This window comes from Hesperophylax consimilis, chromosome 17, assembly GCF_061612785.1.
Source record: "Hesperophylax consimilis isolate HC1 chromosome 17, BYU_Hcon_1.0, whole genome shotgun sequence".
NCBI lineage: Eukaryota > Metazoa > Arthropoda > Insecta > Trichoptera > Limnephilidae > Hesperophylax > Hesperophylax consimilis.
In genome coordinates this window covers 34,026,232-34,043,175 of record NC_142852.1, presented here as the reverse complement: position 1 = coordinate 34,043,175, position 16,944 = coordinate 34,026,232, and the positions used below count along the sequence as shown (strand labels likewise).

The following is a 16,944-nucleotide window of genomic DNA, read 5'->3' as shown; positions in this document are numbered from 1 at the left end:
GACCGGGGTAATGTTATGAAAATAACATACGATTTTCACTCTAAGTAAGAACCTGTCAAATCTGTGATTTATCTTGTCTATTGTTTATGCTCTGGCAACAAGGAACTTTAACAGGAAGTGAGAAAAAATTAGAGATGGTGGCACTTCCCGGCCGGTCAGAGAAGGGAGAGGGTGTCCGGTCGGGGGGTCAATTATTATTTCTGGAGGTCTGAGGCTCTAATCGAAAGTTATTTCATGGATTTGCGATTAATACCGAAATGTTCAGTTTGTGCTTCGAGATTAGAAGTCTAGTCATATTTCCCGCGAGTGGAATTCGCCCCGGGTGGCGTGAATAATGAAAACGTTTTTACCATGTGTGGCCGTGGGGGTAATCATAGTTTATCCAAGCGATCGGTGATTATTTCTGCCGATAAACTGTTTTCGCCGTGTGCATTTTGATTCAGAGCATTATTAAGTTCCACCTTGCCTCGTGGAAGGGCAACTTACGGATTAACCGTCTACTCAGGGCTGGACCACACTGGGCCGTAGGCCAGCCACATTCTGATGCCGTCTACTCCTCTTGGCTGGACCACACTGGGCCGTAGGCCAGCCACATTCTGATGCCGTCTACTCCTACTGGCTGGACCACACTGGGCCGTCGGCCAGCCACATCCTGATGCTGCCGTCCTCTAGCTACATGGCTGATTCATCTACTCCGCCATTCGCGGCACTCAGTGTTCGTTCCTCATAACTAAATACGTTCTTATTATTTTAGACAGGGTAGATAGATTCTACGTTCTGGTCGATGGGGGTAAGTTTTCACCTTTTTTGTATTTCTCTGTGAAATTTATCAAATATAATTTGTTACGGCCAGTCCAAAGTTTATCCAGATTACTTTCATTCTACAACCTTGCAACTTCCTTTCAAACATCATGTAGATGGGATATATTTTTCCCCGCCCTGAATGGAGAATTATGCTCTACCGTCGGTAGGTCGGTTTGGCGAGCTCTTTTCCAGTTCAACCACTGGAAGGGACTCTGGCGCGTTGGCCTTCAAAGACCAACAAAGTCAAACTTGGCCACCCACTATTCAATCATATTAACAGTCAATAATGTACTTAGAAAAACCACACACAATAACAGCCTATTAACACATCTATGGGCTAAGTAAGTATCGTAACATAGTGTCAAATACATATCCATAACAACGTAGAGAAGTCAGTCTTTTGTCGTGACTCCCTTAAATACCTAGGTTTCGTGATTGATAAGGATGGGTTGAGAACTGACCAGGGAAAAGTAAAAGCAATCGTTGACTTCCCCATTCCAACGTCGCAAAAGAGCTTGCGTAGGTTTATCGGTATACTTTCTTGGTACAAAAGGTTTATTTTAAATTTTTCTTTAATTGCAGCACCTTTGCATTATTTAACCAAAAAGGAGTTTGCTGGTAAAAAAATTGTATGGAATGAACAGGCTGATGCTGCCTTTACCAAATTAAAGAATATTCTGGTCAAGGCTCCTGTTCTTGCTTGTCCCGACTTTAGTAAACCCTTTACAATTAGTTGCGATGCATCGAACACCGGTTTGGGGGCGGTCCTTTCTCAATCTGACGTTAATGGTATAGAACACCCTATTTCCTTTATTTCCAGATCACTATCTGCACAGGAGAAAAATCACTCCACAACCGAGAAGGAGTTAAATGCTATGATATTTGCACTAGAGAAATTTAGGGGTTATATTGAAGGTTCGCCTATTCCTGTCAAGGTGATCACTGATCACCATAGTCTAAAATGGCTTACAAACCTAAAGTCTCCGTCGGGTAGATTAGCGCGGTGGGCGGTTAGACTTCAGCAGTTCAATTTTGAAATAATTCATAGGAGCGGTAAAGACAACATTGTTCCGGACGCACTGTCTCGTGACCCTTTACATGTTGACTTGATTAATCAGTCCTTTTCCACTTCCGACCGTTGGTACTTAAGTTTGAAAGAGAAAATTTTGGCTAATCCGGAAAAATTTCCAGCGTTTAAAGTTTGCAATGGTGTCATCTTCAAACACATTCAGAGCATGGAGGCTCTACACAGGTCTTATGACTGGAAGGAAGTTCTCCCAAAAGAGTGTAGGAAAAACGTCATCGTTCAAAATCACGTTCCGCCTTCTTGTGCACATTTTGGCATCTTAAAAACGTTAAATAGGATTAAACTTAAATACTACTGGCCAAAAATGGCAGCTGATGTGAAGTCTTTTGTAAGTAAATGTCATACTTGTTTAGGTTATAAAAGTTCTAACTTACTGCCGCCTGGTTTGATGGGTGACCCGAAACTGGTGCAAAGGCCGTGGCAAATGATTGCGACAGATCTATTAGGTCCTTACCCTAATTCTTACAAAAAGGGTTATACTAACCTTTTAGTGGTTTCTGATTTCTTTACCAAGTATACTAGACTTTTTCCACTTAGGAAAGCAACGGGTAGTGTTATTGCGGAAATTTTGGAAAATGATATCTTTTATAAATTCGGTGTTCCAGATACGATTGTTTTGGATAATGGCCCACAATATATATCGCGTGACATGAAAGCGCTGGCCAATAAATTTCATATCCGTCACATGTTTTATAATTGCAGATATCACCCGCAGAATAACCCTGTTGAGCGTGTAAACAAGGTGTTGGTAGCAGCCCTGGGTTCTTTTGTGGGATCTGATCACAGATCCTGGGCGTGCCATCTACCTGAAATTGAACTGGCTATAAACATGGCTGTTCATGAAGTCACAGGCTATACTCCGTTCTTCCTTAATTTTGGTAGAGAGATTGTAATTTCGGGAAATGACTACAAAGGTGTAGACTTTAACGCGGAAGACATCAGATTCTCTAAACGCGATTCATGGGCATCTGATTTACATGAATTAAATGACATTTTCTCCCAAGTTCGCACGTCCTTAAGACAATCATACGAACGTAATAAGGTTCAATATAATCTGCGTCGTAGGGACGTTCAATATGAGGTTGGGGACATTGTCTGGAGAAGGTCATTTGCTTTGTCTGACGCTGGTAGATACTTTTCAGCAAAATTAGCCCCCAAATTTATACGTAGTAAAATTATTTGCAAGATATCGCCGGTTGCTTATCAATTAGCGGATACGACAGGGAAACCCGTGGGAACTTTTCATGTTAAGGATATAATCAAGTTAGAAGAAGCTAACTGACCTTGGGGTGGGTTAATTGATGAACTATTTTTTTCTTATGTTGTAATCGTTATACTTTTATTTGAGAATTAATCCCTTTTCTCTTGTTATATATTAGGTTATTGCTTGCCTTGCCCTCAGGTTTGCAATTTTTCTTGTGTTCTCTCATTGTGAGGACATGACTAGTATTTTTGTGTCTTCACATTGAGTGGATTTTTGTATAAGTTTTGTTTTGTCTTTGTGTACATGTGTAGTATGTGTTTTGGGGAGTAATGTGTCCATTCCGATTCAACGCGGGGGATTGACGTTTTTTAATCTCACGCATTGAATCCACTTTTTTTTTTTGGATTTAAGTTGAATCATATTGTTTTGAACATTTTGTGATCTCACGATTTGAATCCATTGTATCATTTTATACGTTATCCGAGGGCAGTGAAGTTCACAATCTCAGTTGGCCACTGTTTTGTGCTGTTTTTCTGTTCGAGGGATCTTTTAATAGCTGATTTTACTTTGTGAGATTATACTAATTGTTCTTTAATGAACTAAGTACGCGATGGCGACTTGTTTTGAGGTACGGTTTGTCCTTTCTAGAGGGACATACTGTATTTCAATTATGGCATATACGAAGCTGTATTTCGGTTTAACAGTTCTGTACCAAGCTTGGTCCTCGTATCATTTTAATTGTGTGCATGGTTGTTCTTTATATGTTGTTCTTTAGTACCTTAGTTTGCCTTGGTGTTGGTTGACTATTTTAATTCATTAATTTAGAAAATACTTCATGCAGTTTTCCGCGATAGCCTCAGATGCTCATAACATTCTATTTTTCTCTGGTTTTAGGAAACCATTGGCATGGTGTTTTCTTTGATTTAGTCACTGTTGAATACACTTTTCAAATATTTAAAAAAAAAAATTTATGTCATAATAATTAATTTAATAATTTATTTATTTATTTAATATTTATTTTGAAATTTAGTGAGTTTTCACTCGCTCAGGTTATTTGAGATTTACAGATTCATATTTTTGTTAACATTTAAAAATTGCATCCTTTCATGAAGTTTTTTTACTTTTATTGCTCTTAGGGCGGCTTGCACCATAAGTTAAATTTGATTTAAATATAATTTTAAACACATTATTTGATTTAAGTCGACTTGGCGTCTTGCACCACAAAATTTAATTCGTTAAATGCGTTTAAAGAACTGTCAAAGTTAAATACCCAAAAGCGGCTGTTTAACTGAGTTAAACGTGTTTAGCCCTACTCGTAAAGCAGTACTGTCAAAAATATTTAGGTTATCTCTTCGATTTCTGATTGTGTTTAAAATCTATCTCATTTTAATTTGTATTCACAATGAACATTTGGGATTTGTATTCTGACGATCATGAAGAAATTATGTTATTGAAATTATAAATAACTTAAATAAATTATAATATAGTCAGAAAAGTAAACAAGAGAACAAATTTATTTGAAACACTCAGTGCCAAGAAATTTCAAAGAATATTTCGTCTCAGTAAAGAAATGACATCATTATTAGTGCAAGAAATTGAACCTCAGTTAAAATTCAACACCAATAAAACATCAGCGAGGTGCTCGTCACCTGGAGCTAACACTCCTTATCGAGGAGTACTTTGCAAGGTTGTAAACTTCTAATCATACCTACAGCATTCTTATAATACTTTAAAACAATATAATATGTAAAAGAAATAAAAAAAAACAAAATTACTCGGATAATTGTTTTATTTTTAATTCCAACAACAGAAGCTCTTTTTGTATTATTTCATCATTATGTCTATTTGCTTTAACTTTTTCTTCATAAAATAAATGAACACACTATTAAACCACACACACAATCACAATATATTTTGACACTTCAAGTAAAATGAAACATCGTAGCTGTTTTATTTACGCGTAAATGGCGGTAAACACGCGGTAACTGTTTTACCGACGCGTTAAACGCGTTTAACTAAAATTGCCACCGAACTGCGTGGTGCAGGACGCAACTAAACGCATTTAAGTTAAATGTATTTAGGGTCTTAAATACGTTTAGTTAAATACAATTTAAGATAAAATTTGCGATAGTTGGTGCAAGTCGCCCTTAATGTCCTTGGCTTGAATTATTATTAAATTGATATTTGTTCATATTATTAAGAATGTAAATGAGTAATTTTTTTTACATTTTCTTTTAACAAATACTATGCGTTTTCACATGCAATTGCTGTGGCTTCTCTCTGAGCTCAAGATAAGTCGCATCAATTTCATTTGGACTTAGCTGTATTTTGTCAATATTGGGTCATCAATATATGGTTCTGTTTGAGCCGGTCTCTTCTATCTTATTATGAATTTGGGTTTGTTTCTGGGATAACTTTATAATTTTTCATCTCTGCTCGCAGAGGGCAGTAACTTCAATGTGGATATAGACGTTATTAGTTTCATTTTATAGTTTTTTCTTTTAGCTTCAATTTAACTTTTGTTGGGCGCTCAGCTTTCACTTTTAGCTAGACTCGTTTTATAAAAAAATTTTTTTTATAAATTTTGTTAGTCTTTACTACAGTTTATCTTTTCATTTGTTATTCTATTCAAGTTTTGTTTACACTTCAGTAGTTGTTAAATTCCTTGCTCAGTAATCCATTTTGTCAAGCATAGCATACCTTTCTTTTCACTTGCCTCAAGGAAGTCAGTCGCCTTCATCAGTCTTCGGTTCTTCACGTCAAGATAACTCAAGATAATACAAAATTTCAAGATTTACAAACTTTTATCAATTCTTCGAGGAAGCAATTTTGTTCAAGATCGAGTCTTCAGGGAAGCAACATTCTTCTACGGGAAGAGTTTAATAGGATACTACCTGGCCGTTCACTGCTATCAGAAAGAGGGTGCAGCTTCTCAAGATTGCATTTGTTGTCAACATTGGAGAATGGTGATACAATTATCGGGGCTCATTATCTTCGCCAAGCAAGTTCAATCTTCTTCACTGATGTCAGAAGAGGGTCATTCAGATATTCCATCAGCGAGAATTCTTCCTTCTACTTCCTGGGTGTTGGCGCTTCAATCCTTGCTCAGCGAGCACATCACGGACTTCTACAGAACGTGCTGGACTCTTCTTCTAAGGCATTATCTGCATTTTGTGACTCTTTACCACTTATTGGACTTGGATTTGGAGGCATGAGGAGAAAATCAAAAAAAAAAAAAATTGTCGTGCCGAAAATTTTTTCCTTTGGAAGGGGGGTAATGTAGCAGTGCGTACTTCTGGACGGGCAGTTCCTACCCGATTAAGATAAACATTGGTCAACATTCTACAATTGGCACTACTGTTTCGAGCTATGAGTGCGGAGCGCACTTCGTCGACAGTTGCTTGCTGGACTCGGTAGCAGACGGTGTGTTCGTACGACGCTGGAACAATGAGGGTCTACTGTGCAAACTACGAAAGGTCTTTTTCACTTATATCTTTTTAACAATGTACTTATAATTCAAATAGGGATTACTCATTTTAACTTCTTGCGTAGTTATTTTATAACTCGCTGGCGCCCGCTCAGACATTCCTTACAAGATTTAAGTGTTTTAAATTTATTAATGTCACATGTTCGTTAGTCAAAAATTTTATCAAGATGGCGTTAAATTCACGTACATTCTTGACACGCCCTGAGATAAGTTGTTTGTTAGAGTCTCATGTTTATTTTATTTGATTAATTATTTTAATAATTGTTTTAATAAATTAGCGTCTGTTGATATTTAAAATATTCTATTATTTAATCATCCTTATCAGTTCTCATCACTACCTACCTACATTGAGTTAGTGCGTGTGCGTAGATGACTAGATAATTGTATTCGGTAATTTACCAATTAATGTCACAATCGAAAGACCCATCATTAATTTATACAATGAATCTCTTCATCACCCACCCATTGGCAATAAATGTTACAAGGTGACGTCTAAATAAGCTCAGTAATCGCTAGTTAAAGTCTGCCGGGTCCGCCCTGATACCCCCCGTATGCCTACATAAGGTGACGTCTAAATAAGCTCAGTAATCGCTAGTTAAAGTCTGCCGGGTCCGCCCTGATACCCCCCGTATGCCTACATAAGGTGACGTCTAAATAAGCTCAGTAATCGCTAGTTAAAGTCTGCCGGGTCCGCCCTGATACCCCCCGTATGCCTACATAAGGTGACGTCTAAATAAGCTCAGTAATCGCTAGTTAAAGTCTGCCGGGTCCGCCCTGATACCCCCCGTATGCCTACATAAGGTGACGTCTAAATAAGCTCACTAATCGCTAGTTAAAGTCTGCCAGGTCCGCCCTGATACCCCCCGTATGCCTACATAAGGTGACGTCTAAATAAGCTCAGTAATCGCTAGTTAAAGTCTGCCGGGTCCGCCCTGATACCCCCCGTATGCCTACATAAGGTGACGTAAAAATAACTTTTCTAAACATTATCTGTGGTCGGGAAACACGTCAAACTCTCTCCCAACATATGCACACGGTTGACATATGTCACCTGAGAACGGGTCGCTTAAAGGACTCGTTCTTGAGTTGAATAGCTCGGCTGTGAAACCTCCTGTGTATCCTCCCTCCTACAATATGGGTCTTGAAATTTTTTTAACTATCGATTACTGAGCTTATGCTCACTCTTTCCTCTCATCGAAAGACCCTCCACACAGCATCTCCAAAGATGACACAGGCTCCCACGGAAAAAAATTTCTTTAAGTTCTCCGATATCATACGTAAAAAAAACATGAATATTACCGACTTGTCTTTTTGAAACAACTGGATAAACCTTTTTTTTCTAAATTTACCCAATTATAAACAACCATTTACGTATGATTAACGGTTTTATATCAGTTGTGTCGAATTTACAGAAAAAAATGATTATATACTAAAGGGTGTTAAAGTGTAAATAATATTAGCTGTGCAGTACTAGTAGTATTAGCCAGAGGAATATAAGTTCCGTTACTGAGAATAATCAGTCCGCCCTACAAGCACAAGCGCGCTGTAACTTACTACTGGAACTTACCCAAGCAGATAGTTCCATTCTGATGCCGTGGAAAGGAGCCAGCGCTCGCTTACCAGGTACACTGGTAACCCCAATGTGTCAGACACCAATCCCTGGAAAAAAACAATCTTATATAATATCTGTGTTATAATAATTCATATCATATTATATTAAAAAGTTATTAATTAATATTATTAGTAATACACATTCAAAACATTTTGGCTTATAATTAGCGCAATGTTTATAATTAAAAATCACGGGATAGTCGTAGAGGTGCTATAGCGTTCTAATATCTCTTGAAACGTGTTACACTATCACGCGAGTAGCAGTGCCGGGGAATGAATTAAATAATTTCCGGTCGTTCGGCGGTAGAGCGACGGTAGCGTTGGATGGTTGAAGGTTAAATTAGACTAATTGGTTTGTTAAAATGTGGACAAATTTTTCACTTTGTGTCTCATCTAAACAGAATATAGCAATGGGAATGGTATGAAATCTCCACAAACAGAATATAGCAATGGGAATGGTATGAAATCTCCACAAACAGAATATAGCAATGGGAATGGTATGAAATCTCCACAAACAGAATATAGCAATGGGAATGGTATGAAATCTCCACAAACAGAATATAGCAATGGGAATGGTATGAAATCTCCACAAACAGAATATAGCAATGGGAATGGTATGAAATCTCCACCAACAGAATATAGCAATGGGAATGGTATGAAATCTCCACAAATCGATTCAAACTTTTAAAATGCCAATTAAAATAATATTCGGTAAGAAATATTATAGTATTGGTAGGTACCTGCTTTATTTCTTGTCTGATTTTTTGAAACACAATTTTGAAAATAACACTGAAATTCAAAGCAAAAGTTCTAGAGCTCATTGAACCGGAGTTATAACAGAAATTACTATTTATTAAGAATAATATTACCATGTAAAAAAAGGTTTATTTTCAATGAAGTCTACAAAATACTTGTTTAACAACTGTTAGGGCCCGTTCTCACTTCCGTTTTCAAATCGGAGGCGGGTCCCGTTTTAAAAACGGACGGCCAATGACCCTGTTCACACTACCGTTTTAAAAACGGATCCGTTTTAAAAACGGACCATACTCTACGAAAAAAAATATTTGTCGATTCAACAAAAACATGTTATTTGCTCATTATTCAGTAATGGTGCGCAATGGACGACGATGAAGCTCTTGTTGTCATGTGGTACTTATTAAATAGAAGGAAAAAAGTGAAAAGAAAATTTTGGGTACACCCAATCATAGCCGAATGATTTTCTGTAGGAATTTTCCAAGTGTTAATTGGTGAGTTGAGAAGTGATGAACTAAAATTCTTTAATTATTTTAGAATAATAATGATTGGATTATTTATATAGCGCCGTTTTCACCATGAGAAAATCACCTCAAGGGCGCTTAATGGCTTAAGAGAATGTCTATCACTTCCTTTAACCATCTACTGGAATGAGTTTCAGAGAGCTTAACATATCAAAATACAAAATTGAAAAAGTGCATTTGTCCTGAAGAAAGGCTATCGATATTTTAAAGTAAGAAAACAATAACAACTCAAATATTTTTTATTATGTGTTTATTTAACTAATACGCTCTTCCGTGCATTTCATTAAAGCTTTAAAATTAAAAAAAAAGTAAACTTTAAAAAATTAAAATTAAAATTTTGATATACAAAAGTTGTGTACACCAAGTGTTTCGTTTTTATTTAGTTAAAGATAAAATATTACTATACTCTTTCTTCGACCAGTAGTATTAAATTTTCGGGATTTATTTCCTTATACATTATTGTAGTTTTGATTTATTTACTTAACAAAATAACCAAATACAAGCACGCAGCGTGCTTGCTTCTTTGCGACTGTGAGCGGGCGGGGAGGGGTTGGGGTGTGGCGGGGACTCTGCCGGAACAACTGGACGACAAGTGTGAACAGCTCCATACAACACTATGAGCGAGCGTGTTCCGACACGATTTGAAAACGGACGCGCTGCGCTGGCGAGCCATCCGACAAAAAATGTCGGATCCGTTTTCAAATCGTGTCGGACAAGTGTGAACAGCTCCATACATCCACTACAGCCACTAGGGCATCCGTTTTTAAAACGGGACCCGCCTCCGATTTGAAAACGGAAGTGGGAACGGGCCCTTACTGAACTAGACAAGTACTAGCAAGTATCAAGCAATGGCTTCATCCTGACTTTGAGAGGCGTGCGACGCATGCACCAGACATCAAACATCGGAAATATGATCGTAAACTAATACGTAATGTAATATCATCTCGTAAACATAATACCATGTAATGTAGCGGCTATACTAACATATATTCAACTCGACCCAAGTTTACTTCCTACGTAAGTTCATGTTTGAAGTGAACTTTTGAAGTTTTTACAATAATACAGTTTATTCCGACTTAAATTAGTTTGTGACTCATTTTACTACTACAACTACTGTTGTCAAGTAGTGTACAAACATAAAAAAACTTGAAGATATCGATCTATGAGTGGTTTATTTATGAGTGTTAGCAAGTATCAATAATAGTTGAACATTAATGGAAAGGCTCGACATTTTATCGATTAAGTTTGCTCTTTTGACTGCTAAATAAATAATTATTTGACTGGGAACCGCCTCGAACGCTAGGAGCGCGGTGTGTGGACGGGGATATTGACGATTCCTTTATATTAACAGACAGATAAATGCAGACACATGCACAGACGTCAGGAATGTATTCTGCGTCAAGATCTACCAGTATTTCAATGGAAGGTGCTCCGAAGAGCTAGCGGCATTGATCCGTTCGGCACTGGTGTAATGCTGAGAGACTCACGTGTCGATGGTGGAACAAGTCAGAGATGTCAAGATACAAATGCATTAGGATTGAGAAACAGAGATTTCAACTCCAATTTCATTGTTCACCTGAAAACAGTTCTCGAGTTACCCTAGTTAGAATAACAGGTTACCAATATGTTAATTATTGCAAAATAAAATTTTAATAATTACAGATCTTTTCAAATAAAAATAAAATTCCTCTGTACATAACTAAATATATATATAGTCTGAGCAACGTGGATATCGGCGAAAGGGACATGGAGTTCGTAACACGTGTTGCTCCCAGAGGGCGCGAGACTGGAAAGATAAAAACTAAATCAATAGTTGTGAAATTTACCAGCCGAAACTTAAAAAACCAGCTTCTGCAGGCGGTAAAAGACCGCAAAGAGATCTCCTCGACGGACTTAGGATTTACGGGATTACCGCAAAATGTCTATGTGGGTGACCATCTCACTAGCATAAACAAACAGCTATTTTACCGCGCAAGGCTTCTCGCGAAACAAAAGGGTTTTCAGTTTGTATGGACAAAAAACTGCATAATTCACGCTCGACGAAATACGTCATCAGCGCCCATCATAATCTCAAAGGAGGCAGACCTGAAGAAGATGGACCGCGAGCCTCCGGCCACAGGACCCAACCGAGGAGATGCAGCAGGCCCTCAGCCGAGCCAAGCCTCAAGATAAGACCATTTAAATTGATCGTATTTCATACTAACTTCATTTTAACTATTCTTAATGATTTATATTACTTTAAATGTACCCTTCCCTCCCTCATCCCCATCACCTACCCTAAGGATCTATTCACACTAACACACTTTTCGTTCTTTAAACATTTTGCAAAAATATTTCGGAATTATATAAAAATAAACACAAACTTAATTATCGATTTTTCTCAGTCCAATGACTCTAAATAAATTAAATATATATCACCAAAACGTAAGAGGGCTACGCACTAAGACTGACACATTGCTGATGGCAGTTCGATCCAACGAGTATGACGTTATCGCTCTGACCGAATCGTGGCTTGTTGATGGCATCCGTAATGAAGAGTTATTTGATGATCGCTACGATGTACACCGCCGAGATCGGGACTACGCTTGCACAGGGCAGCGCTTGGGCGGGGGTATCTTAGTCGCTGTTCGTCGTGAACTGGTAGCTCACGAGCGCCCAGGGTGGCATTCGCGAGCTGAGGACATCTGGATATCATTAGAATCTAAGGGATCCAAACACACAAATCTTCACATATGCTGTGCTTACCTCCCTAAAGGACCAACATATCGTGAAAATATGGAAAGCTTCCTCACCCAAATTTCAGCACTTACATTGCAATTTCCCTCAGACAAATTCATTATCCTAGGTGACTTCAACCTCTCTGACATTTCATGGAATAAGTCTCCCAATAACACGTCCCTTATACCCAGTGATCGCTTATCGCCTGTTAGCACATCATTTATAGACTGCATGCATTTTTCTGGATTGCACCAATATAATGGAATTCCAAATACCAACGGTCACTTTCTTGATCTCGTCCTATGTAATGACTTCGTCACGGTCTCTGCATGTGATGAACCATTAATTTCAGAAGACCCTCATCACACCTCACTAATCGTAGAAGTTTCATTTTCCGAACCCGATCCACTAGTGGAGGAACTAAGAAGCGGTTACGTCTTTAGGCGCGGTGATTACGAACAAATTAATACATGTCTCGACCAGGTAAACTGGCATGAGCTCCTTTCGATTGGTGATGTAAACACGGCATTAAAAAAATTCTATTCACAATTAAATAATCTTATAGACGCCTACATTCCCAAAAAACTATGTAGGAATTCTAAATACCCGCCATGGTATAATTCGGCCCTCATTAAATTGACATCAGAAAAATACAAATACTTTAAAAAGTTTAAGATATACAAAAACCCATCTGACTACGCCACTTTCTCTTTACTAAGATCACGCCACAAAAAACTTAATTGGGAATGCCACAATATTTACTTATTAAAAATCGAACATGATATATCCTCCGACCCAAAAAAAGTTTGGAATTACATAAAATCCAACTCCAAATCCCACAGTGTTCCGAACACTATGACATTTAAAGACGAAAAAGCTGAAAATGGGTCTGCCATCTGTAACTTGTTCTCTAAATATTTCATGTCTGTCTACAACATTAATGCTCGAAACATCCAGATCCTACCGGACAACCCCAAAGAGCTCTGTGTTGCTAGCATTAATAATATTGAAGTCGACCAGCATCATATACAGAAACACCTTGAAGACTTAGATCTCAAAAAAGGCGCAGGCCCAGATAAAATTCCCCCTTTCTTCATAAACAAATGTGCCCGCAGCCTATCTAAACCGCTATCCATAATTTTTAGTCGCTCCCTTGCAGAGGGAATAGTCCCAAACACCTGGAAAACGGCATTTGTAACTCCCATCTTCAAAAATGGCCAAAAATCTAACGTCGAAAATTATAGGCCAATTTCAAAGCTCTGCATCTTTAGTAAGGTTTTCGAAAAAATTGTGTATGACCAGATGTTTTCGGCCTTGAGATCGTCACTCAATAATAACCAACATGGATTTATGAGGGGGAAATCTACAACCACTAACTTCAATTCAAACGGCATTCACCGAATTCTTACAAGATAATATGGATCAGCGTATACAGGTAGATGCAATATATACAGATTATAGTAAAGCTTTTGATTTAGTTATTCATGATATCTTGCTGAGAAAACTTTTACAAATCGGTGTACACGGAGACCTCCTCAGATGGCTCTCGTCCTATATTGCAAACCGTAGCCAAGCAGTAGTCGTCGGTGGCTATAAATCGAACTGGGAAACCGTGCAGTCGGGAGTACCCCAGGGGTCATTATTGGGACCATTACTCTTTAATATATATATTAATGACATTGGGAAATGTTTTTACCACTCCAGAACTTTACTATACGCAGATGACATGAAAATATTCTCCCCTGTCACGTGTATCAATGAGTGTACCCGCGTGCAAGAAGATCTAAATCGCCTAAATATTTATTGTGCAGAACACAACCTGCAAATAAATGTAAAAAAATGTGGCACCATCAGCTTCACCCGAAATAAAAATCCCATTTCTTTTAATTACTCCCTTAACGGCACAATACTGAGCAAAATGACAGAGGCTAAGGATCTGGGAGTAGTGTTAGATCCGAAATTACTTTTTGAGCGCCATATCGAATCCACGGTTGCAAAAGCTTCCAAGGCTTTGTACTCAGAACCTGCAAACATTTTAAAAAAGTAAATACCATGAAAATGCTGTACTTTGCTTATGTACGCAGTTCTCTTGAGTACGTCTCTCAAGTATGGAATCCCATGTATAAGTCACACATAGAAAGGATTGAGAAAGTGCAATATCGTTTTCTACGATACCTTGATTTTCGGGCCTATCGTCCTCATCTGAGTCACGAGGAGTCAGCAGCGTTTTTCAGGATTTCGTCACTGGAAAGTCCTAGAAACTCCGCAGACGTACTATTTTTACAAAAAATTGCCACCTCTGTGATAGATTGCCCGGAATTACTTGAAAGAATTCAATTAAGAGTACCCATCAGACAAACCAGACAAAATCACACATTAAACATCCCTCAATGTAACACGAACTCAAAACAAAATGCTTTTATTCACCGTGCTTCATACAATTTTAATACTTCATACAGTGAATTAGACTTATTTAACTCAGCACCCCACAATTTCAAACCTAAAATCAATAAATAATTATATTATCATTTTTATTTTTTATTACGTTCATGCTACACATTACACAGACTAGATCCATCCCATACCCCTCCCTCCCCCATCCCATCCCTATAGGCTAATGTAACTTTTTTTATTACATAAATATTATATATTCACTAAATAATTAAAATACTTAAGTGAAAACCTATTATTGGTTAAATAATTAACACTTAATACACCATACTTTGTAATTATTATAACTGTTGGTTTTCCAAATAAAATAAAATAAAAAAATATAAAAGATAACGTGTCACTGTATTCGTACACGCTAATATCCGAAACCGCACAACCGATTTCAATGAATATGTATGGTAAGTGGTGATAAGTGGTGCTGTTGTCAAAATGGAAAAAAATATATTTGAGATCTCATCCAAAAATACATACAATCACAAATTTGAACTTCGCTGAAGGTGGTCTGTGGCAGGACAACTTCTTATATTATAAAATACATTCCAAATGGTTTAGCTAAATTCTAACTGGTTTCTAATTTTCTTAGTATTTAAACATTCAGCTTGCTTGTGTTTGTGCTCCCAAAATTCGGAAAGTCAATGTAATGTAGTATTTTAACAGTAACATTGTGGTATACGGTAGTGAATGGTGGAAGAAGTCGGAGACGCCCGAGAAAGACATTTACAATAGCGAAGCACTGCGGGGGATCCCATAGTATTTATATATTTTAACAGTAACATTGTGGTTGGTATACGGTAGTGAATGGTGGAAGAAGTCGGAGACGCCCGAGAAAGACATTTACAATAGCGAAGCACTGCGGGGGATCCCATAGTATTTATATATTTTAACAGTAACATTGTGGTTGGTATACGGTAGTGAATGGTGGAAGAAGTCGGAGACGCCCGAGAAAGACATTTACAATAGCGAAGCACTGCGGGGGATCCCATAGTATTTATATATTTTAACAGTAACATTGTGGTATACGGTAGTGAATGGTGGAAGAAGTCGGAGACGCCCGAGAAAGACATTTACAATAGCGAAGCACTGCGGGGGATCCCATAGTATTTATATATTTTAACAGTAACATTGTGGTATACGGTAGTGAATGGTGGAAGAAGTCGGAGACGCCCGAGAAAGACATTTACAATAGCGAAGCACTGCGGGGGATCCCATAGTATTTATATATTTTAACAGTAACATTGTGGTTGGTATACGGTAGTGAATGGTGGAAGAAGTCGGAGACGCCCGAGAAAGACATTTACAATAGCGAAGCACTGCGGGGGATCCCATAGTATTTATATATTTTAACAGTAACATTGTGGTTGGTATACGGTAGTGAATGGTGGAAGAAGTCGGAGACGCCCGAGAAAGACATTTACAATAGCGAAGCACTGCGGGGGATCCCATAGTATTTATATATTTTAACAGTAACATTGTGGTATACGGTAGTGAATGGTGGAAGAAGTCGGAGACGCCCGAGAAAGACATTTACAATAGCGAAGCACTGCGGGGGATCCCATAGTATTTATATATTTTAACAGTAACATTGTGGTATACGGTAGTGAATGGTGGAAGAAGTCGGAGACGCCCGAGAAAGACATTTACAATAGCGAAGCACTGCGGGGGATCCCATAGTATTTATATATTTTAACAGTAACATTGTGGTTGGTATACGGTAGTGAATGGTGGAAGAAGTCGGAGACGCCCGAGAAAGACATTTACAATAGCGAAGCACTGCGGGGGATCCCATAGTATTTATATATTTTAACAGTAACATTGTGGTATACGGTAGTGAATGGTGGAAGAAGTCGGAGACGCCCGAGAAAGACATTTACAATAGCGAAGCACTGCGGGGGATCCCATAGTATTTATATATTTTAACAGTAACATTGTGGTATACGGTAGTGAATGGTGGAAGAAGTCGGAGACGCCCGAGAAAGACATTTACAATAGCGAAGCACTGCGGGGGATCCCATAGTATTTATATATTTTAACAGTAACATTGTGGTATACGGTAGTGAATGGTGGAAGAAGTCGGAGACGCCCGAGAAAGACATTTACAATAGCGAAGCACTGCGGGGGATCCCATAGTATTTATATATTTTAACAGTAACATTGTGGTATACGGTAGTGAATGGTGGAAGAAGTCGGAGACGCCCGAGAAAGACATTTACAATAGCGAAGCACTGCGGGGGATCCCATAGTATTTATATATTTTAACAGTAACATTGTGGTATACGGTAGTGAATGGTGGAAGAAGTCGGAGACG

The 16,944-nt window shown here is 38.1% G+C and overlaps 1 protein-coding gene across 1 annotated transcript in view; it reads right to left on the bottom strand.

Annotated features, from left to right (window-relative positions):
- Positions 1 to 16,944, bottom strand: part of LOC149416474 (transmembrane protease serine 9-like) — a 102,352-nt gene that overhangs the window by 26,552 nt on the left and 58,856 nt on the right. Inside the window, exon 10 of the mRNA XM_089641717.1 lies at positions 8,150 to 8,241. Coding sequence (XP_089497843.1) covers positions 8,150 to 8,241 — 92 coding nt within the window. The remainder of the gene's footprint in view (positions 1 to 8,149; positions 8,242 to 16,944) is intronic.